Below are 22,956 nucleotides of genomic sequence, written 5' to 3' on the forward strand. Positions count from 1 at the left end.
GTCTTCTTCCCTACGATTCCCGTTGGGGAGGGTAACCTCTACCTGTTCGACAATGTTCGCACATCGTGTTAAAATCAAACCAGCCAGTGGTGTTATAAATGATTCCACTAAACTATTACTTGCTGCCGCTATGAGGACCTGCCTACATCTCAAATTCACAGCGATCCACTCACTCAAGGATTCCTTTATTGTCGTCTGCACCGACGACAATGAAGCAGCTAAACTTATGGACGACACTGCAATGAACACATTACGGGACCGTCAATTCATCATATCACCGTCTCCCTCCTTGCTGGCGAAACGTTCAGTTTTTGTTAAACAATTGGATAAGATAATCACATCTATTCCAACGGATGAACTGAAGACCTCTATCGAAGATCAAAATACCTGGGCCTCTGTAGACACCATCACACGAATTCCCAATGTCTCATCTATGATCAAAATCACCTTTTCAAACATAGATATGGCTACCCAAGCACTCGCTAATGGACTAGCTATCTCATATTACCACATACATCCACGCCACATTGAACCTGAACGTTTTGCCCATGTCTCTCCCTGTTGGAACTGTTACTATTATCAACATTCAACAAAGGACTGTCCCATTAAAGACAAAAAGTTCTGTTCTACCTGTGGAAAAGGTCATAACTTCAAAGCCTGCACCACCACCAATGCCACTCCAACATGTCTTAACTGCAAGGGTACTCATCATACCCTTGCAGCTAAATGCCCACTACGAAAAGAAGTAATGTCGAAAAAAATTAAAGAAGAAACCAAAAAGAATAGTCCCAAATCGCCGACATATACCGCCATTTCAAAACTCCAGTCGGACACCACCAGAATTCTACAAGCCACACAGCAGTCATCTCTATCCAGCAATTCCCTTTCTGCACTCCCTGACGCTGCTCCCTCTAAGGTGTTGTACTGCATGATGTATGCACACCTTGCAAATGCAGCAAACCCAGGCACATTCAACACTACAATTAACGAACTATTCCGTCTTAACATGCCGTCATTCAACTTTCCTGACTCGCCAACATCACAGGACTTCCTCAAGATTATCCCAAACATCGCTAACTTCACATCAACTTCAGGCCCAAATCCTAACTCTGCCCCAAAAAACACTCCTGAACCACGCCCAGTGACCACTGCCACCTCTCAACAACCACCAACAACCAGCCAGACCGCAAATACTCTAGACTCCCAGCCTCCTCTTGACACAATCACTGTAGAAACAATTGAACAAGAATTTCCTGACGAGTCCCCCGACGAAGCAGATAGCGACGACTCCAGCACACCCTCTTGGGAAAACCTTACTTTCTACACCTCTCCCTCGAACGCTGACACCATGACCTGCTCTGAACTATACAAACGCCTCGGTGATGGAACAGTCAAGTATGCCTGCGAATCACCTCTTCACTTCACACTCACGCAAGTTGTTGAGTTCATCAAGCCTCTTCGTTTCACTTTTTCCAACAAGACAACGCTATACCACCTCTCCAGGAGCAGCTTCAAGAAGTTTGCAAATGGCTCCAGTGCAAACCTGCCTCCTCAACTACTAAAATAACCTCCCACATGTCTGATGTCCTCTCCTGCGACCTGGAAACTTCCAGCTCTCGAGACTCAAAGACCTCACCTACCACGAGACTGGTGGGTGAGACATATAGGCAACAGATGGGCGACTTTGTTCCGGGGCGTTTCGCCTACACAGTAGGCTTCTTCAGTACAGAAGGTGGGCGGGAGCAGTGGAGGTGTGGGGGCGGTGTGGTCGGTCCATCGCCCTTGAGGTCGTGGAATTTGGGGTTGTCGGTCCCTCAGCCTGGAGAAGTTCAGTTCCATACACAGCTTGCTCTCTTCCCGTTTTTTCTCCAAGTCTGTCCCACAATCGCCTTCGCTGCTGGGTTAAGCCCTGGCTCTATTTCTACGACTAAGAACACTCCTCTCCAGCACTGTTCTTCGTCTGTCCCGTCTTCCCCGCTCATCCCATTGGGATCTTACCTGCACTTGCTTGCTTGCTTGCCTTTGCTCCAGATTCTCCTCCACCACGATGCTGTGAACACTAACTCCAAGGCTGAGGGACTGATTACCTCATCTTTTGTATACAGTTCTACTGTCTTCCTATTATGTCCTTGAATCTGTATTGATAAAGCCACTGGATGGCGAAACGTCTACAATAAAGATTTCCAGATGTTGCACATGTGTCTTAACTTTCATATTGTCGGTATTTTATACCTTTCTTGCACAACTGACATAATTACTGAAACACTCGATGTGACATCATATGATGTTAGGCATGACGTCGCAAGGTGATGCCAGCAGCACTGTGACATCAGCAGACATCTCGAGGTGACATCAGCAGATGTCTCGAGGTGACATCAGGCAGACATCATGATGTCATGAAGTCGGGCAGCAGCGTCGGTGACGTCAATGTGATGAAGGCAGCAGACCACAGCATGAGGCCTGGGACATCTGGCTCACTAACTCACGTGGCTTCGTCCACACCCCTCGTGGTGTCGGGATCCACGTGGCATCATGATCTACGTGGCATGCTGATCCATGTAGCTTCGAGTGGCCTCAGGCACTCGGATAAACAGCTTTGGCAATGAATTCACATGGAAAACAGCAGAAAACAGAGCAGAGGGAGTGAGCACATAGTGGAGGTGAACATCAAAATGGTATACAATACCGACAGGTTGTTAGGTAAGACACATATGCAACAGTTAGACAACTTTATTCCGATCTTCAGATAGTTCCTGACTATGGAACTGAACTTCTCCAGGCCGAGGGACTGACAACCTCAAATTCTACGACTACAAGGGTGATGGACTGATTACATCGTCTTCACATCTCTACTGTTCCTGCCTACTTTCTGTATTCGACTGAAGAAGCCTACTGTGTAGGCGAAACGTTTCGGAATAAAGTTGTCTAACTGTTGCCTATGTGTCTTACCTAACAACACATAGTGGAGGAATGTAGTAGGCAGGTGAGGTGTGAGTAGGGTGAGCGTGGGTGAGGTGATGAACCCGGCTGCTTCCTCTCCCACGTACATGGAGACACGCACACTGAATGCAGAAATCACCACAAAACTCACCTCTGGCTTGCTGAAATAGCTGTGCTGAGCTGAACAACAGCAGAACATACAAGTGACGCTGAACACGTGACTTGAGAAACAGCGTGGGACGCTGTAGCGTGGGGTCACTGGGACGCCACTTACAATTCTCGAAGAAATTCGACAGATTTTGGCTAGATCCTGCTTGTACCTGTGTCTGGATGCTCAAACATGCAGACACGACATCAGTATAACTCGTTGAGAGATGGATGCTTGTTGTGTAGGGTGATGAAGTACACAACTTCATTCCTTCCTCTCTCTGGGCAAACACAACTGCTGCGACCACCGCTTCCCACAGATTATTTGGTAAGCTGAAAGCGGGGTTCAATGATAAGTGGTTCTAGGACACTACTTTTAACTGTGGTATCTGGGGTGCCCATGCCGTGTGTTAAGTCCCCATGGCCCGGGAGGGCCATTGCCGCGAGGAGATAGGAGTCACCCTGTGTCTGAGTCTAGGCCGCTGAGTCAGTGAGAGCGAGTGGGACCAGCGTCCCACTGACCTGGGCAGGCCTAGAGGGCAGCACCTGAGTGCCGCAAAATATGAACTAAGCTAGCAGACAGCATAGACTGTGTGTGCAGATAGTACAGGCTGTCTACAGTTTTATGGTAATTTGGTTGGCTAGCCTGGGTTCTATGGTGATCTGGTTGACTAGCTTGGGTTTAATGGTGATCTGGTTGACTAGCGTGGGTTTTATGGTGATCTGGTTGCCTAGCCTGAATTTTATGGTGATCTGGTTGGCTAGCCTGGGTTTTATGGTGATCTAGTTGCCTAGCCTGGGTTTTATGGTGATCTAGTTGCCTAGCCTGGGTTTTATGGTGATCTGGTTGACTAGCCTGAATTTTATGGTGATCTGGTTGGCTAGCCTGGGTTTTATGGTGATCTGGTTGACTAGCCTGGGTTTAATGGTGATCTGGTTGACTAGCGTGGGTTTTATGGTGATCTGGTTGACTAGCCTGGGTTTTATGGTGATCTGGTTGACTAGCCTGGGTTTTATGGTGATCTAGTTGACTAGCCTGGGTTTTATGGTGATCTAGTTGACTAGCCTGGGTTTTATGGTGATTAGTTGCCTAGCCTGGGTTTTATGGTGATCTGGTTGGCTAACCTGGGTTTTATGGTGATCTGGTTGACTAGCCTGGGTTTTATGGTGATCTAGTTGCCTAGCCTGGGTTTTATGGTGATCTGGTTGACTAGCCTGGGTTTTATGGTGATCTGGTTGACTAGCCTGGGTTTTATGGTGATTATTTGCCTAGCCTGGGTTTTATGGTGATCTGGTTGGCTAGCCTGGGTTTTATGGTGATCTGGTTGGCTAGCCTGGGTTTTATGGTGATCTGGTTGCCTAGCCTGGGTTTTATGGTGATCTAGTTGGCTAGCCTGGGTTTTATGGTGCTATGGTTGCCTAGCCTGGGTTTTATGGTGCTATGGTTGCCTAGCCTGGGTTTTATGGTGCTATGGTTGGCTAGCCTGGGTTTTATGGTGATCTGGTTGGCTAGCCTGGGTTTTATGGTGATCTGGTTGGCTAGCCTGGGTTTTATGGTGATCTGGTTGGCTAACCTGGGTTTTATGGTGATCTGGTTGGCTAGCCTGGGTTTTATGGTGATCTAGTTGCCTAGCCTGGGTTTTATGGTGATCTAGTTGCCTAGCCTGGGTTTTATGGTGATCTGGTTGGCTAACCTGGGTTTTATGGTGATCTAGTTGCCTAGCCTGGGTTTTATAGTGATCTGGTTGGCTAGCCTAGGTTATATGGTGATCTGGTTGGCTAGCCTAGGTTATATGGTGATCTGGTTGGCTAGCCTAGGTTATATGGTGATCTGGTTGGCTAGCCTAGGTTATATGGTGATCTGGTTGGCTAGCCTGGGTTTTATGGTGATCTAGTTGGCTAGCCTGGGTTTTATGGTGATCTGGTTGGCTAACCTGGGTTTTATGGTGATCTGGTTGGCTAGCCTGGGTTTTATGGTGATCTAGTTGGCTAGCCTGGGTTTTATGGTGATCTAGTTGCCTAGCCTGGGTTTTATAGTGATCTGGTTGGCTAGCCTAGGTTATATGGTGATCTGGTTGGCTAGCCTGGGTTTTATGGTGATCTAGTTGGCTAGCCTAGGTTATATGGTGATCTGGTTGGCTAGCCTGGGTTTTATGGTGATCTGGTTGGCTAGCCTGGGTTTTATGGTGATCTAGTTGGCTAGCCTGGGTTTTATGGTGATCTAGTTGGCTAGCCTGGGTTTTATGGTGATCTAGTTGGCTAGCCTGGGTTTTATGGTGATCTGGTTGGCTAGCCTGGGTTTTATGGTGATCTGGTTGGCTAGCCTGGGTTTTATGGTGATCTAGTTGGCTAGCCTGGGTTTTATGGTGATCTGGTTGGCTAGCCTGGGTTTTATGGTGATCTAGTTGGCTAGCCTGGGTTTTATGGTGATCTGGTTGGCTAGCCTGGGTTTTATGGTGATCTGGTTGGCTAGCCTAGGTTATATGGTGATCTGGTTGGCTAGCCTGGGTTTTATGGTGATCTAGTTGGCTAGCCTGGGTTTTATGGTGATCTGGTTGGCTAGCCTGGGTTTTATGGTGATCTGGTTGGCTAACCTGGGTTTTATGGTGATCTGGTTGGCTAGCCTGGGTTTTATGGTGATCTGGTTGGCTAGCCTGGGTTTTATGGTGATCTAGTTGGCTAGCCTGGGTTTTATGGTGATCTGGTTGGCTAGCCTGGGTTTTATGGTGATCTGGTTGGCTAACCTGGGTTTTTTTATATTTTATTTAAAACAGTTCATACAATATACATAGATAGTTACGTATATAAATATGATATAAATATGATGATAAATTAGACACATGTGCAACTCTTGGGTATCTTTATTGAGGAAACGTTTCGCCACACAGTGGCTTCATCAGTCCATACAAAGGAGAATCTTGAAGAACAGGAGGAGAATGAGGTAATCAGTCCCTCAACCTTGAGTCGATGTGGTCAGTCCATCAATCTTGAATAGAATACGGCATACGTGCTGAGAAGGAGCTTATAAACCGTTGGCAGGAGAGGTGCAGAAGTCATAGGTCGTGTAACATTTGTTCAATGTTGAAGTAGGTCGTGCCCAAGGTCGTGCCCAAGAATTTTTTGTGTATTTTATTTAAAACATCATAAATACAAGGCTGCTTAAAAATTAAATAGCATCACCATACATATTCTATAGAGTACAACAAGATTCACACCATAAATACCACAAAAAAAAATCTTTGTAACTAATACAAATAGATATATACGACAAACACACCATAAAACGCATACGTACGTTTCACTAAACACACACAATACCAAAAGATATAACTGTTTGCGCAACAAATATAACACTGGTGGAAACCCCACTTAACCCATTATAACCTACATGCACATCATACAAACATGTTACATTGATGATTAAACAATAGTTTATGTAATTTGCATACAAAATATACAATTGTTTATAGAAATTCCAACTTAGACACAAATTCAATGATTTACTCTAAGACAAATTCATCAACATAATAAATATTATATAAATTGACGATCATGTTAATCGTCAGCAATTTCCATCCATTCTATATGTGTTCAATCTTGATACCTATGAACTACGATTGAATCACAAACAAAAATCACAACATTACGAAATATTTATAAGATAAATTTGGACGACTCAGGGTAATGTACACGTGTTATATCCCTTTAATACTTTGGTGACTCACAGACTAGATTGAACAGTAACAGGGAAGGGATAAAACATGCATATATATATATATATATATATATATATATATATATATATATATATATATATATATATATATATATATATATCTATATATATATATATATATATATATATGCAGGTTTGTAAACCCAAATATCTTGACCTATAAAACACAATCAAAAACAAAATACTTTAGAAAACTTGTGACTCAAGAAAAAACGAGTCTTTACACAAAAGGAAAGCTTCAAAAACATAACAAATACTGTAAAGGCGCCACTGTCATTTTGTACACAAAAGATATAGTAAGTAGCCCTAACTCCAGAATCAACAAACACACATCCATAACAACTAGAATACATCCATGACCAATCTCATATTCACGCAACTCACACCTCCCCCCCCAAGAGACGAGCCAGCTATTGTCCACTGACCTACACGGAAACTTACACGGTGTGCCCGTATATTATTCACAAATTCACAAGGCTTTCAATAGTTAGCCTTTTATAACCGTCCGAAAAACCCTTATCCCATCTCATCCCATACAATTCCCTATTCTTCCACATTGTACGATAAAACGTTATTGCAAGGACACGCCTTCGCACCTCACTTACCCCTTTCCCTCTCATTACCCAAGAAATATAAATGTAATCCACGGTAATGTAATCTAAAGCTCGTCTAACTTCCTGGTCTAATCCACCGATGTCGAGACTTAACGCACGCAGGACATGCACCCCTCTCCCCCCCACCCTCTGTACCACCCTACCTAACCAACCTCTGACATCTTCTAAACCTTCGCAAAAATAGACAACATGAAAAGCCGTGTCTTCTCCTCCACAAAACCCACACCCGCCACCTTCCACGACTCTTCTGGATCGTAGTATTGCCCCTGACGGCAATATACCATGTAAAAAACGGAACATGACTTCACGCACCCTAGGCCGTAATTTCAGCTTACTAAATCTGAGCCAAATATTTTCCCACGAGTACATGGGGAACAAACCTTCTACTGGAGCTGCGCACGTACCCCCCAGTAACCTACTTAAAACCCTTATGCGAATGTTTTTCCGTTCCCTTACCATCAACAAAGCCCGTAGTACAATCTCACATTCCCTCAATTCCATTCCCCCATACCACTTTTTCAACCTCATATATACCTGTTCCATATTTCCCGCCATCACACCCACACGCCAAACCTCCCACTTTAGAAAAACACATTTTACCCTACGCTTTAAGTCCAACAATCCCAAACCTCCTCGACGGACAGGTAACATAACAACCTCACGTTTTAACCAATCACACCTCGATCCCCACAAAAAGGTAAATACTCGTCTCAATATTCCATTGATCGCTGTCCCTGTAATTGGGAATACAGCCGCAACGTGCCACACCTTACTATACAATAAAACGTTAACAACGATCACACGTTGGGCCAGAGTGAGATGTTGGGGCCTCAAAACACCCAGACGACCAATGACCTTTTCCAACGTCCTTACTGAATTTTCCTCCCGCGCCACATCCAAATCGTCTCTATAAATAATACCACAAATCTTTAATGACATCGCAGTCGTGTTAACCACGTTACAGCTCACCATTCCACCCCCTTTCCAGGTACCCAACCCCATGATCATCGACTTTTCACTATTTACCTTCATACCCGTGGCTCGTTCAAACACACGCACAACATCTTCCAACACTTTCATAGACATCCGTTCACACACCAAAACAGTCGTATCATCCACATAACCTATTAATGCCGGCCAACATCTCCCTTCCCCTACCCCCCCTCACCCCGGGAATTGACTGTGCTCTCAACCATCCTGTAAAAGGGATCCTGAAAACACGCAAATAAGATCTGTGACATAGGGCACCCTTGTCGTAAACCTCTACCCATCTCAAAGTCCGTCCCCATACACCCATTTATTTGTACTCTCATCTTTGCTCCCTTATACAGCGTGTTTACCCACCCAACTATTTCTTCACCATAACCCTGTCTCCTAAGTATACTCTGCAGTGCACCTCTTTCCACTCTATCATAGGCAGCTCGCCAGTCTAAGGCCAGTAAAGCTGCCCCCTCCCCACTGCCCTTTGACTCCACAAAACTTCTTAAAATCCCGTGACCTTCTAACATCGACCTGCCCGGCAACCCAAACTGCGATGGTGAAACAACCCTCCCCACCACGCATTTCACCCTATTACCCAAAATTTTAGCGAAAACCTTATAGTCTGCACAGAGCAACGATATTGCCCTATACTTCCCAAGGTCTGGCTGCCCTTTGCCTTTCGGGACCAGCACCACAATTGCTGTATTCTGCTTATTCCCTAACGTACCCTTCTCCTTCATACAATTTAATAATCTTACCATGAACTTCCCAATCAACGCCCAATGCTGTAAATAAAATTCCACCGGTAAACCATCAATACCCGGGGCTTTGCCCTTTCTCATTCCGTGTAAAGCAATTTCAATTTCCTCCTCAGTAATATCCCCACCCAAAGCCTTCCTATCACTATGACCCAAATTGCACTTGGCATATGTGCACACCCTATTTAATTCCACTTCATCCACATCACTACTAGTCCAGTATTTTTTATACCACATATCCGCATATGCACTCATAGCTTTCGTGTTTCTTATCACTTGACCTGCTCTATGGATTCCCATCGTCTCATGTACCTCCAAGCTCGGGATTGCCATCAGCGCCTGCTTTTGCTTTTGCTGCCGCAACACACACGCAGATGGCTTGTCTCCCCACAAAACTTCTTCTAATCCTGCTTGCACCCGCACCGCTTGAAACCGCTCATTATGCAACGTTCGCAAGCTCTCTTTTATGTCTACAATCTCGTCCATGGGGTAAACACCACCAACCTTTCCCTGCCCATAACAACCTCTTAATCGATCCTCTAAATAATTCACTAGTCCATATTTTAGAGTATTTATACGTTTACTCTCCCTCACGTAAAAGGATTTTATCCTTTTGCTACCGAGTCCCACCACGTTACAATGTCTTCTACCTCCTGATCTTCCCGTGAAAGCTCTTTCCACAGCATAGAAAAACCCTCTAAACCTTCATCATCACTTAACACACTAATATTTAATTTCCAATAAGGCTGATAAATTTCCGCCATCCCCTCCCACCCTACCTCCACTACTACTGCCCTATGATCTGACAAGACCGTCTCGACCGTATTAAAAGACTTTGCAACTACTCCTTGAGAAATATACACTCTGTCCAACCTTGCAGCATATCCCCTTCTGATAAAAGTATGTTCCGTTTCCCACACCCCTCCCCCAAACACATCACATAACTTAACATCCCTCAACAAATCTCTGAGAGGTGCAGACATATGCCCAGCCCCTTTGGGTTCGACGTCAGCCGCCCTGATGACACAGTTCCAGTCACCCCCCACTATCGCCACTTCCGGAAGTGCACGCAAAAAATAAACAAGGTCCTCACACACAAAATCCTTTCGTACCTTCGTGCTATTCTCTGCAGGGGCATACACACTTACTAAAGATACACGCTTTCCCATCCAAGCAACACCCTCCCCCCACCCCCCTCACATCTATGCAACACCCTCCCCCCACCCCCCTCACATCTCTGCAACACCCTCCCCCCACCCCCCTCACATCTCTGCAACACCCTCCCCCCACCCCCTCACATCTCTGCAACACCCTCCCCCCACCCCCCTCACATCTCTGCAACACCTTCCCCCACCCCCCTCACATCTCTCCCCCACCCCCCTCACATCTCTGCAACACCCTCCCCCACCCCCCCTCACATCTCTGCAATACAAACGGGCTCGTCTCTTTTATTAAAAGACCCACACCACCTTTCAAATGGATAGTTGGCAGGGTCAGTACTTTATAACCTGCAACCTCCAACACTTCCCCCTCTTTGAAATTGTGTTCTTGAAGGAACATAACATCAACTCTATGTTTGCTAAGAAAATTGTTTAACCAATCTCTCTTTAGTCTAGTACATAAACCGTTAACATTAGCAGTCATACACCTAAGGCCTGTTATATTTTCCACCCTTGCCTCTTCTCCTCTCGTTTTTCACCACTTGAATTGTTATTTCTATGGATTTTCTTTACAGTACCTTCCCATTCGCCTCCCTTCTTGCGATGGCGTCCCACATGACGCCCCCCCCTCTCCATCCCTTCCTTCTCCCATCCTCTCAGTTTTCTTCCCAGTCCTCTGTGCTGGCGTCAGTATGTCATCTGAATCTGATGTAGCTGCTCGTTTCCTCGTAACTTTCTTATCCTCCATGTCAAGGTCTGAGGAAGCCTCACGGTGTACCTCAACATCCACTTTACAGTGAGGTATGAAGTCCCCCGATGTCTCAGTCTCGTCGTCATTCCGCTGAGTCTCATATTGTTTACAATCTGGACTCAAAAAGTCTCCAGCTACGTCATTCGTAGACGGAGCTTCCACCACAGGTGGTGACAAGGTCTTTAAAACTTCGTCCAATTCCTCCCCTATATTTAACACGTCATTTCGGGGTACCAATCCAGCAGATGGTATTGGCAACGACTCAGGTGCAGGGAGCTGAGGGGAGGACTCACTCTCATTTCGAAAAGCCTGTTCCACCATCTCACTCCACAAACGACCACGCCCTTCCTCTGATGATCGATGCTCACCTTCACCACATGTGACCGGGGCTACCTCTTCTTGCACAGCTTTGGTCACGCGTCTGTTCTTCTCGCATGCCGCCGCTATGTGGTCATACTCTCCACAAATGCGACACGTACGCCGTTGTCCAGGATATAAAACCATTACCTGTGTCCTAAAATCTTGAAGATACACGTATGATGGTATGGGTTGCCGCAACGTCATTTTAAGGCTGAAAGTACCTTCTGGCATACCTTCGTAGGCACCCATCAACCACTTACCCTGCTGGGCAGAATGCACGGTCCCATATTTCTCAAAGACGTTTCTGATGTCAGCTTCGTTCGCCTCAAAGGGGACATTCCGCAACTTTATCCAGGTATAATATCGAGACACGTCCACCAGTCTCACACGCACAGCAGGCGTAACGTCAAAACACACATCTTGAAAGCGCGTAACCACCGATTCATAAACTGTCGCAGCAAGCAGTTTCACAAATATTCTATGCGCTCCATTCAACGCTACCCCATACAATTCACCGTCTTGAATGCCATATGTCTCCCTGATTATCTTGGGTAAGAGTATCTGAGCTGAACTAGGTGTAATCGCACCTCGAAGCAGTTCAATACCAATAGTATTAATGCGTCTGCGATGACAAACCGCCATCTTAACACCAGTAATTTTCCAGTGGTGTCAACAGACACAACAACACCTCCTCATACCACTGCTGTCAGGTTACTGAGGAGTGTCAGGCAAGGGGGTCTACATGGCCCAAGAGCGATGCATACCCAAGGTGATGGGTGGCTGAGGATCACAAGTACTTACCCAAGGTGATGGGTGGCTGAGGATCACAAGTACTTACCCAAGGTGATGGGTGCGTGTGTATTGAAGAAAATATATCTCTTGTCCCTTGGTGCTCCGTCAGCAGCACACATGGCGGCAGTCACCAACATAAACATACTCGCCACCTCCACGTACATTCTCACCTGCAAAGGTGGATAACACAAATCTCACTGTATTAAATTAAATAATTGTACTGATGTTACGCAGATGTGCAATTATGATGTATATGTCTTTCATATTTGTTTATCTTTCTAATATTATATTACGATTACCATCGTTAAATGCTAAAACGAGAGTAATCAGCTTTATATTAGATATTCATTTTCTTCTTTCCCATTTTCATTGTGTATATATTTATTCTGGTAACACCTGACGAGCTGACGTCAGGTGTGAGTGGGGTTGACGTCAGGTGTGAGTGGGGTTGACGTCAGGTGTGAGTGGGGTTGACGTCAGGTGTGAGTGGGGTTGACGTCAGGTGTGAGTGGGGTTGACGTCAGGTGTGAGTGGGGTTGACGTCAGGTGTGAGTGGGGTTGACGTCAGGTGTGAGTGGGGTTGACGTCAGGTGTGAGTGGGGTTGACGTCAGGTGTGAGTGGGGTTGACGTCAGGTGTGAGTGGGGTTGACGTCAGGTGTGAGTGGGGTTGACGTCAGGTGTGAGTGGGGTTGACGTCAGGTGTGAGTGGGGTTGACGTCAGGTGTGAGTGGGGTTGACGTCAGGTGTGAGTGGGGTTGACGTCAGGTGTGAGTGGGGTTGACGTCAGGTGTGAGTGGGGTTGACGTCAGGTGTAAGTGGGGTTGACGTCAGGTGTGAGTGGGGTTGACGTCAGGTGTAAGTGGGGTTGACGTCAGGTGTGAGTGGGGTTGACGTCAGGTGTGAGTGGGGTTGACGTCAGGTGTGAGTGGGGTTGACGTCAGGTGTGAGTGGGGTTGACGTCAGGTGTGAGTGGGGTTGACGTCAGGTGTGAGTGGGGTTGACGTCAGGTGTGAGTGGGGTTGAATAAGCAGGACAACACTTCTCTCAGTCTTGAGAAGGTCCTCTCTACTTACTCGTTGACTTTGAGAAGTTATTCAGCAGTATAATATTATTCTCTTAGTCACATGTAAGTAGATTTGTAAAACTCTTACCAAGTAACATCTCTTCAGTGTTTAGACAAACTTCAATTAAGCTTGGATCGTCGCTGGTTTGAGTGACCATGTAACTTTATTAAATTCATATGTAAATTCCCATTCAGTCGGAAAATGTAATTGTAAACGATATATAAGTTATAAGTCTGTTAAGTGTTATTTCTTTATAAGTGAAGGTGCCATTCTAAAATACTATATAGAATATCACCTAAATTACTTTACATTAAAAACAACTTTTAAACCAGACTTTTCATCACCACATCATACAAATCCTTATTACGATTTTCCATGAGTATATTAGATATTAAACATCTCCTATATTCAGGCCTAATATATTACTAATTCTAAGGTCAATCGTAATACTGGGAATGCCTTTGTTGAACATGGACGTACATTTTTGTCTGTGTTCAGTAAATGAACACCTGAATGTTCATGGGAACATGACTTAAACTTGTCCAACATTTGGGTTTCTTCATCGGCTAGTTATCGTTTTGTTAATGATTCTAACTCGTTCCTTGATTGCATTAATATATTATATATATTACACATCAGCCGTCTCCCACCAAGGTAGGGTAACCCGAAAAAGAAGAAACACTTTCGTCATCATTCATTCCATCACTGTCTTACCAGAGGCGTGCCTATACAGGCTCTGGTGGCCTGGTGGTTAACGCTCTGGCTTCACACGTTGAGGGCCTGGGTTCGATTCCCAGCCAGAGTAGAAACATTGGACGTGTTTCTTTCCACCTGTTGTCTATGTTCCCCATCAGTAAAATGGGTACCTGGGTGTTAGTCGACTGGTGTGGGTCGCATCCTGGGACACTGACCTAAGGAGGCCTGGTCACAGACCGGGCCGCGGGGGCGTTGACTCCCGGAACTCTCTCCAGAAACTCCAGATACTACAGGTAAAAAAAAAATTCAAGATAAGAGCATCCGTCTTTCAGAGTGCAGGCACTGTACTTACCACCTCCAGGACTCAAGTCCGGCTAACCAGTTAACCTGAATCCCTTCATAAATGTTATCTTGTTCACACTCCAACAGCACGTCAAGTTATGAAACCATTCATCTGTACTGTTCCTATCTAACACGCTCACGCACTCCTGCTGGAAGTTCAAGCCACTCGCACACAAAACCTCCTTAGTCCCTCCCTCCAGCCTTTTCAAGGACAAACTCTGCCCCATATTCATTCCACCACAGATTTATACGCCCTCAAAGTCACTCTATTTTGCTCCATCATCTTAAAATGTCCAGACCATCCTTCATCTGCCCTCTCGATAATATTTTTAGAAATCCAACGCCTCCTAATCTCCAAACTATAGATTCTCTGCATTGTATTAACACCACACAAAGACTTTAGACACGACATCTCCGCTACTTCCAGCAATCTCCTTGTTGCAACAATCTACAAGATTGATGGACTGAACACATCGACTCCAGGCTGAGGGACTGATTACCTCATACTCCTCCTCTCCTTACGCCTTCCTCTTTGTATTGGACTGATGAAGCCACTGTGTGGCGAAACGTTTCCTGAATAAAGATTCCCATATGCTGCATAAGTGTCTCAATCTTCAACTTGTCGGTTTTTCAAACCATTCATCACAATCACAACCCATGCTTCACACCCATAAAGGAGCGTTGGTAACACTGTACTCTCATATATTCCCCTCTTTGGTTTAGAAAGACACGTAAGCAAACACTATAACATATTTATTAGAAAACGTTTCGGTCCTGGGACCTTGATCACTTCTAACATACAGAGGTAGAAAGACATTATATATATAGGCGGAGAGTGAGGTGTGACGCACGTGACCTGAGGAATGTCATAAGAACATAAGAATGGAGGAACACTGTAGAAGGCCTACTGGCCCATGCGAGGCAGGTCCTTATCAAAACAACCTCTGCCTATGATAAGGACTTGCCTCGCATGGGCCAGTAGGCCTTCTACAGTGTTCCTCCATTCTTATGTTCTTATGACATTCCTCAGGTCACGTGCGTCACACCTCACTCTCTGCCTATATATATAATGTCTTTCTACCTCTGTATGTTAGAAGTGATCAAGGTTCCAGGACCGAAACGTTTTCTAATAAATATGTTATAGTGTTTGCTTACGTGTCTTTCTAAACCAAATTGTCGGTATTTATTACCAAGGTTTATACCATTCCCCTCTTTGTTTCCATGGATAACGTTGTCTACACACTCTTCAGTGCACCACTCACCCTTTCCCCTCCCTCATCAACTCTATGATTCACCTCGTTTTTCAAAGACCAATCTGCTGACAAGTCCACTCCCAAATATCTGAATACATTCTCTTCCTCCAGACTCCCTCTCTCCAATCTGATATCCTGTCTTTCATTACCTATTTTGTTTTTGTTTTGTTATCCTGATCACCTTGCTCTTTCATATATTCACTTTTAATTTCCTTCTTTTGCATTCCCTACCAAACTCATCCACCAACCTCTTTAACTTCTCTTCAGAATCTCCCAAAAGCACAGTGTCATCAGCAAAGAGCAACTGTGTGATGAATGGTTTAGAAAACCGACAAGTTGAAGAATTGAGACACTTATGCAACACATGAGAATCTTTATTGAAGAAACGTTTCGCCACACAGTGGTTTCATCAGTCCAATACAAAGTAGAGATGGGTAAGGAGAGGAGGAGTTTGAGGTAATCAGTCCCTCAACCTGGAATCGATGTGTTCAGTCCATCACTCTTGTAGGAAGTGCAGCACAGGGCCAGAGAGGTGGCTTATATACTGCAGTCAGACGACCTACTTACACTAGTGGCAGGTCCCACTGTGATCCCGCCTCCTCCTGCTACTTACACTAGTGGCAGGTCCCACTGTGATCCCGCCTCCTCCTGCTACTTACACTAGTGGCAGGTCCCACTGTGATCCCGCCTCCTCCTGCTACTTACACTAGTGGCAGGTCCCACTGTGATCCCGCCTCCTCCTGCTACTTACACTAGTGGCAGGTCCCACTGTGATCCCGCCTCCTCCTGCTACTTACACTAGTGGCAGGTCCCACTGTGATCCCGCCTCCTCCTGCTACTTACACTAGTGGCAGGTCCCACTGTGATCCCGCCTCCTCCTGCTACTTACACTAGTGGCAGGTCCCACTGTGATCCCGCCTCCTCCTGCTACTTACACTAGTGGCAGGTCCCACTGTGATCCCGCCTCCTCCTGCTACTTACACTAGTGGCAGGTCCCACTGTGATCCCGCCTCCTCCTGCTTCAACTCATCTCACCGCAGTATATAAGCCACCTCTCTGGCCCTGTGCTGCACTTCCTACAAGAGTGATGGACTGGACACATCGATTCCAGGTTGAGGGACTGATTACCTCAAACTCCTCCTCTCCTTACCCATCTCTACTTTGTATTGGACTGATGAAGCCACTGTGTGGCGAAACGTTTCTTCAATAAAGATTCTCATGTGCTGCATAAGTGTCTCAATTCTTCAAAGAGCAACTGTGACAACTCCCACTTTGTGTTTGATTCTTTATCTTTTAACTCCACACCTCTTGCCAAGACCCTAGCATTCACTTCTCCCACAACCCCATCTATAAATATATTGAACAACCATGGTGACATCACACATCCCTGTCTAAATTTAGTTTAATATGTTTATTATGCACCCCATACCCATCCTGTGGGCGGTAGTCAAAAAATTGCAGAGGTACATAATGGGTCCAGGGACTGGACCCGAAAGTTTTGATAGCTGAACAAGTTACAAAGGTAATGAACTCCAGGTAGATCTGGTCACAATCATGACAAGTTACAAAGGTATTTACATATTACAGAGGTACATAATGAGTCCAGGGACTGGGCCCCCAAAGTTTTGATAGCTGAACTAGGTAATTAAGGCCTACTTTTACTGGGGAATAATCTCCCTCTCGCCTACATACTCTGACCTGAGCCTCACTATCCTCATAAAAACTCTTAACCACTTTCAGTAACCTACCTCCTATTCCATATATTTGTGTCATCTGTCACATTGCAGTCCTATCCACCCTATCATATGCCTTTTCCAAATCTATATACAACGAAATCCTCGTTACCCTTATATAAATACTGTTCACCTGTATGTTTCACTGTAAACACTTGGTCTACACACCCTCTACCTTTCCTGAAGCCTCCTTGTTCATCTGCTATCCTGCTCTCTGTCTTACTCTTAATTCTTTCAGTAATAACTCTAACATACACTTTACCAGGTATACACAAGAAGCTTGTTTCCCTTTATTATTTACACCCTCTTTTGTCCCCTTTGAATTTATATAAAGGAACTATGCATTCTCTCTGTCATTCCCTAGGTACCTTACCTTCTTCCATACATTTATTAAATAAAAGAATCAATCATTCCAAAACTATATCCACACTTGCTTTTAACATTTCTGTCATTATCCTATCAATCCTATTTGCTTTACCCCGTTTCATTCTACGCACTGCTTCACGAACTTCCCCTAACCTATCAGCTGGCTCTCCCTCACTCCTACATGATGTTATACCTCCCTGCCCAATACACGATATTACTGCTTCCATATCCTCACCAGGATTTAATAGTTTCTCAAAATATTCGCTCCATCTTTCTGATACAACTCTCTATTTAATAACTCTCCTCTCCAATATTTAACTGCCAAATCCATTCGTTACTTAGTTTCTCTTATCTTATTAATCTCCTTCCAATTTTTTTTCTTATTTTCAACAAAATTTGTTGATAACATCTCACCCACTCTCTCATTTGCTCTCCTTTTACATTCCTTCACCACTCTCTTAACCTCTCTTTTCTCTCCATATACTCCTCCCTGTTTACATCACTTCTGCTTTGTAAAAACGTCTCACATGCTAACTTTGTCTCTCTTATTACTCTACATCAACATTCCACCAATCACTCTTCTTCCCTCCAGCATCCACTTTCCTGTAACAACATACTTCTGTTGAACACTCTAACACTACATTTTTAAAACTATCTCAAAACCTCTTCAACCTTACTACCCATACTCTCACTATCCCATCTTTCTTACAATAGTTGTTTATATCTTACCCGTAACTGCCTCCTCCTTTAGTTTATAAACCTTTAACTTTCTCTTACTTGCTGATGCCATTCTCCTTGTATCCCATCTACCTTTAACTCTCACTGTAGCTACAACTGAAAATGATCTAATATATCTGTGGCCTCTCTATAAACATTGATATCCTGAAGTCGATCTATCAGTTTTTTATCTACCATCACATAGTCCAACAAACTACTGTCATTACACCCTATATCATCTCTTGTATACTTATTTTCCTTTTTTTTTTCTTAAAATGTGTATTACCTATTACCAAACACCTTTCTCTAGAAAATTCAGTCAAACGCCCCATTATTGTTTACACCTGGCACCCCAAACTTACCTCCCACACCTTTTATTACAGTGTCACCCACTTCATTCATGTTACCCAACCGCTACAACTCTCTCGTTTGGTTCAAAACTTCCCAAACACTCGCTAAATATCTCCTAAAATTTCTCTCTCTCTCTCTCTCTCTCTCTCTCTCTCTCTCTCTCTCTCTCTCTCTCTCTCTCTCTCTCTCTCTCTCTCTCTCCTCTACACTCCTCTCTTCTCCATGCGCATAAACGTTATTATAACCCACTTTTTGCATCCGACCCTTATTTCAATCCACATAATCCCTGAATTTATGGTACGGCTTACCACAGTCACGTACGTGGTTGTGTTAAACCTTACCAGCCGTACCATAGCTACATACGTGACTGTGGTACGTTCGGAACTAATTTCTTTCTACTCCCATTTGAAATACCAGTCTTAACGAGCAGTACATTAATGCAGCCACCAACAAGTGGTTTTTAAGCACTAACCAACTGTGGCTTGATAAACAAACCCTACACCGAAATCTTTAATAATTTTCACTCTTGTGCAATTATCAAAGACATCGGCCAATCCTCGAATAATTCTCTCGTGATAGAGGTTCTCACATCATTGCAACTTACAGAAAGGAAATAAAGTGACTAATTGCAACATCTTGTTCCAGGTTGCATCAACTTCCTATTCATTAACATGACTCATGAAATCGTAATGACACGATTGCAAACAAACCAAACCACGGGAGGGGTTAGAACCCGCGATCAGAGAGTCACAAAACTCCAGACCGACGCGTTAGCCACAGGGTCAGCTAGTTACCCAGGGGCCCAGTGGCTAACGCCTCGGTCTGGAGTTTTGTGGTTCTCTGATTTTGGGTTCTAACTCCACCCGTGGTATGGTTTCCTATTCCCTATATAGATGTTTCTTAAATTTAAAAATCTAGTCCTTGATTTTATATAATAACACTAAAATGTTTTGTGAATATATTTAAATGTGCCTAGAGAGAATAATATTTAGTTTGTTAAACATCACAGCACTGTACGTATCCCCGTCAAACTTGCAAAATAATAAACATGCCATTACTGTCATTCTCCAGCACTTACTGTAGTATGACTGTAGAGGCAGTGACTGAGGCAGTGACTGAAGTACTGTAGTATGACTGCTGAGAGGCAGTGACTGAGGTACTGTAGAATGACTGCTGAGAGGCAGTGACTGAGGTACTGTAGAATGACTGTAGAAGCGGTGACTGGAGATCCTTCCTGTACGGCGCCACCAACAGCACTAACTTCACCACTAAGCACTGATGACACTTTCTATAATTAAATTCCCACGTAGCATACCCATTTTCTCCCACAAATTCCTTCAGGCACTGATCAAGTTCCCACAAAAGCCATTTTCTTCCTCTAAGGATATTTCATATTTTTGTCGACATTTATCACCCGGAGGAAAGTCAAGTGTTTTATCCTTCAGCAACACTTTGGTGTTCTTGTCTAATGTTGCTGGAACAACTTCATCTGTTTGGTACTCGTTAGTTGCAACACTGGTGTTCTCTAGTGTTACCAGCGTCTCTGTTGGAACAACTTCATCTGTTTGGTACTCGTTAGTTGCAACACTGGTGTTCTCTAGTGTTACCAGCGTCTCTGTTGGAACAACTTCATCTGTTTGGTACTCGTTAGTTGCAACACTGGTGTTCTCTAGTGTTACCAGCGTCTCTGTTGAAACAACTTTATCTGATTGGTACTCGTTAGTTGCAACACTCTGGTGTTCTTGTCTAGTGTTACAAGCGTCTCTGTTGGAACAACTTCATCAGTTTGGTACTCGTTAGTTGCAACACTTTGGTGTTCTCTAGTGTTACCAGCGTCTCGGTTGGAACAACTTCACATGTTTGGTACTCGTTAGTTGCAACACTTTGGTGTTCTCTAGTGTTACCAGCGTCTCTGTTGGAACTACTTCATCTGTTTGGTACTCGTTAGTTTCAACACTTTGGTGTTCTTGTCTAGTTTTACCAGTGTCTCTGTTGGATTTTGCCTAGCGTTACCATTGTCAGTGTTGGAACTTGTCTAGTGTTACCAGTGTCAGTGTTCGAACTTGTCTAGTGTTACCAGTGTCACTGTTGGAACTTCTCTAGTGTTACCAGTGTCACTGTTGGAACTTCTCTAGTGTTACCAGTGTCAGTGTTCGAACTTGTCTAGTGTTACCAGTGTCACTGTTGGAACTTCTCTAGTGTTACCAGTGTCACTGTTGGAACTTGACAAGTGTTATCAATGTAAGAGTTGGAACTTATCTAGTGTTACCAGTGTCAGTGTTGGAACTTGTCTAGTACTACCAGTGACTCGGTTAGAACTTGTCTAGTGTTACCAGCGTCTCTCTTGGAACAACTTCATCTGTTTTGAACGCGTTAGTTGCAACACTTTGGTGTTCTTGTCTAGTGTTGCTGGAGCAACTTCATCTGCTTGGTACTCTTTAGATGCAACACTTTGGTGTTCTCGTCTAGTGTTGCTGGAGCAACTTCATCTGCTTGGTACTCTTTAGATGCAACACTTTGGTGTTCTTGTCTAGTGTTGCTGGAGCAACTTCATCTGCTTGGTACTCTTTAGATGCAACACTTTGGTGTTCTTGTCTAGTGTTGCTGGAGCAACTTCATCTGCTTGGTACTCTTTAGATGCAACACTTTGGTGTTCTTGTCTAGTGTTGCTGGAGCAACTTCATCTGCTTGGTACTCTTTAGATGCAACACTTTGGTGTTCTCGTCTAGTGTTGCTGGAGCAACTTCATCTGCTTGGTACTCTTTAGATGCAACACTTTGGTGTTCTTGTCTAGTGTTGCTGGAGCAACTTCATCTGCTTGGTACTCTTTAGATGCAACACTTTGGTGTTCTTGTCTAGTGTTGCTGGAGCAACTTCATCTGCTTGGTACTCTTTAGATGCAACACTTTGGTGTTCTCGTCTAGTGTTGCTGGAGCAACTTCATCTGCTTGGTACTCTTTAGATGCAACACTTTGGTGTTCTCGTCTAGTGTTGCTGGAGCAACTTCATCTGTTTGGTACTCTTTAGATGCAACACTTTGGTGTTCTCGTCTAGTGTTGCTGGAGCAACTTCATCTGCTTGGTACTCTTTAGATGCAACACTTTGGTGTTCTCGTCTAGTGTTGCTGGAGCAACTTCATCTGTTTGGTACTCTTTAGATGCAACACTTTGGTGTTCTTGTCTAGTGTTGCTGGAGCAACTTCATCTGTTTGGTACTCTTTAGATGCAACACTTTGGTGTTCTTGTCTAGTGTTGCTGGAGCAACTTCATCTGCTTGGTACTCTTTAGATGCAACACTTTGGTGTTCTTGTCTAGTGTTGCTGGAGCAACTTCATCTGCTTGGTACTCTTTAGATGCAACACTTTGGTGTTCTTGTCTAGTGTTGCTGGAGCAACTTCATCTGTTTGGTACTCTTTAGATGCAACACTTTGGTGTTCTTGTCTAGTGTTGCTGGAGCAACTTCATCTGCTTGGTACTCTTTAGATGCAACACTTTGGTGTTCTTGTCTAGTGTTGCTGGAGCAACTTCATCTGCTTGGTACTCTTTAGATGCAACACTTTGGTGTTCTTGTCTAGTGTTGCTGGAGCAACTTCATCTGTTTGGTACTCTTTAGATGCAACACTTTGGTGTTCTTGTCTAGTGTTGCTGGAGCAACTTCATCTGTTTGGTACTCTTTAGATGCAACACTTTGGTGTTCTTGTCTAGTGTTGCTGGAGCAACTTCATCTGCTTGGTACTCTTTAGATGCAACACTTTGGTGTTCTTGTCTAGTGTTGCTGGAGCAACTTCATCTGCTTGGTACTCTTTAGATGCAACACTTTGGTGTTCTTGTCTAGTGTTGCTGGAGCAACTTCATCTGCTTGGTACTCTTTAGATGCAACACTTTGGTGTTCTTGTCTAGTGTTGCTGGAGCAACTTCATCTGCTTGGTACTCTTTAGATGCAACACTTTGGTGTTCTTGTCTAGTGTTGCTGGAGCAACTTCATCTGCTTGGTACTCTTTAGATGCAACACTTTGGTGTTCTTGTCTAGTGTTGCTGGAGCAACTTCATCTGCTTGGTACTCTTTAGATGCAACATTCCCTCAGCTGGTGTGAAGTTTACTATTGTCTTTAATTCTAACTTTAAACCATAAAGAATTTTCTGATTGATAATTAGACACAAGTGCAACACTTTCTTGATTTACATATATTGTCTA

At 44.3% G+C, this 22,956-nt stretch overlaps 1 protein-coding gene across 1 annotated transcript in view; it reads right to left on the reverse strand.

Annotated features, from left to right (window-relative positions):
• The window catches only part of LOC128704770 (uncharacterized), a 60,457-nt gene extending 40,457 nt beyond the window's left edge, over positions 1 to 20,000 (reverse strand). Inside the window, exons 1-2 of the mRNA XM_070105418.1 lie at positions 19,841 to 20,000; positions 12,286 to 12,409 (exon numbers count right to left, since the gene is read on the reverse strand). Coding sequence (XP_069961519.1) covers positions 12,286 to 12,403 — 118 coding nt within the window. The 5' untranslated portion in view covers positions 12,404 to 12,409; positions 19,841 to 20,000. The remainder of the gene's footprint in view (positions 1 to 12,285; positions 12,410 to 19,840) is intronic.
• Positions 20,001 to 22,956: the final 2,956 nt, after the last annotated feature.

The sequence above is a fragment of the Cherax quadricarinatus genome, chromosome 99, assembly GCF_038502225.1.
Source record: "Cherax quadricarinatus isolate ZL_2023a chromosome 99, ASM3850222v1, whole genome shotgun sequence".
NCBI lineage: Eukaryota > Metazoa > Arthropoda > Malacostraca > Decapoda > Parastacidae > Cherax > Cherax quadricarinatus.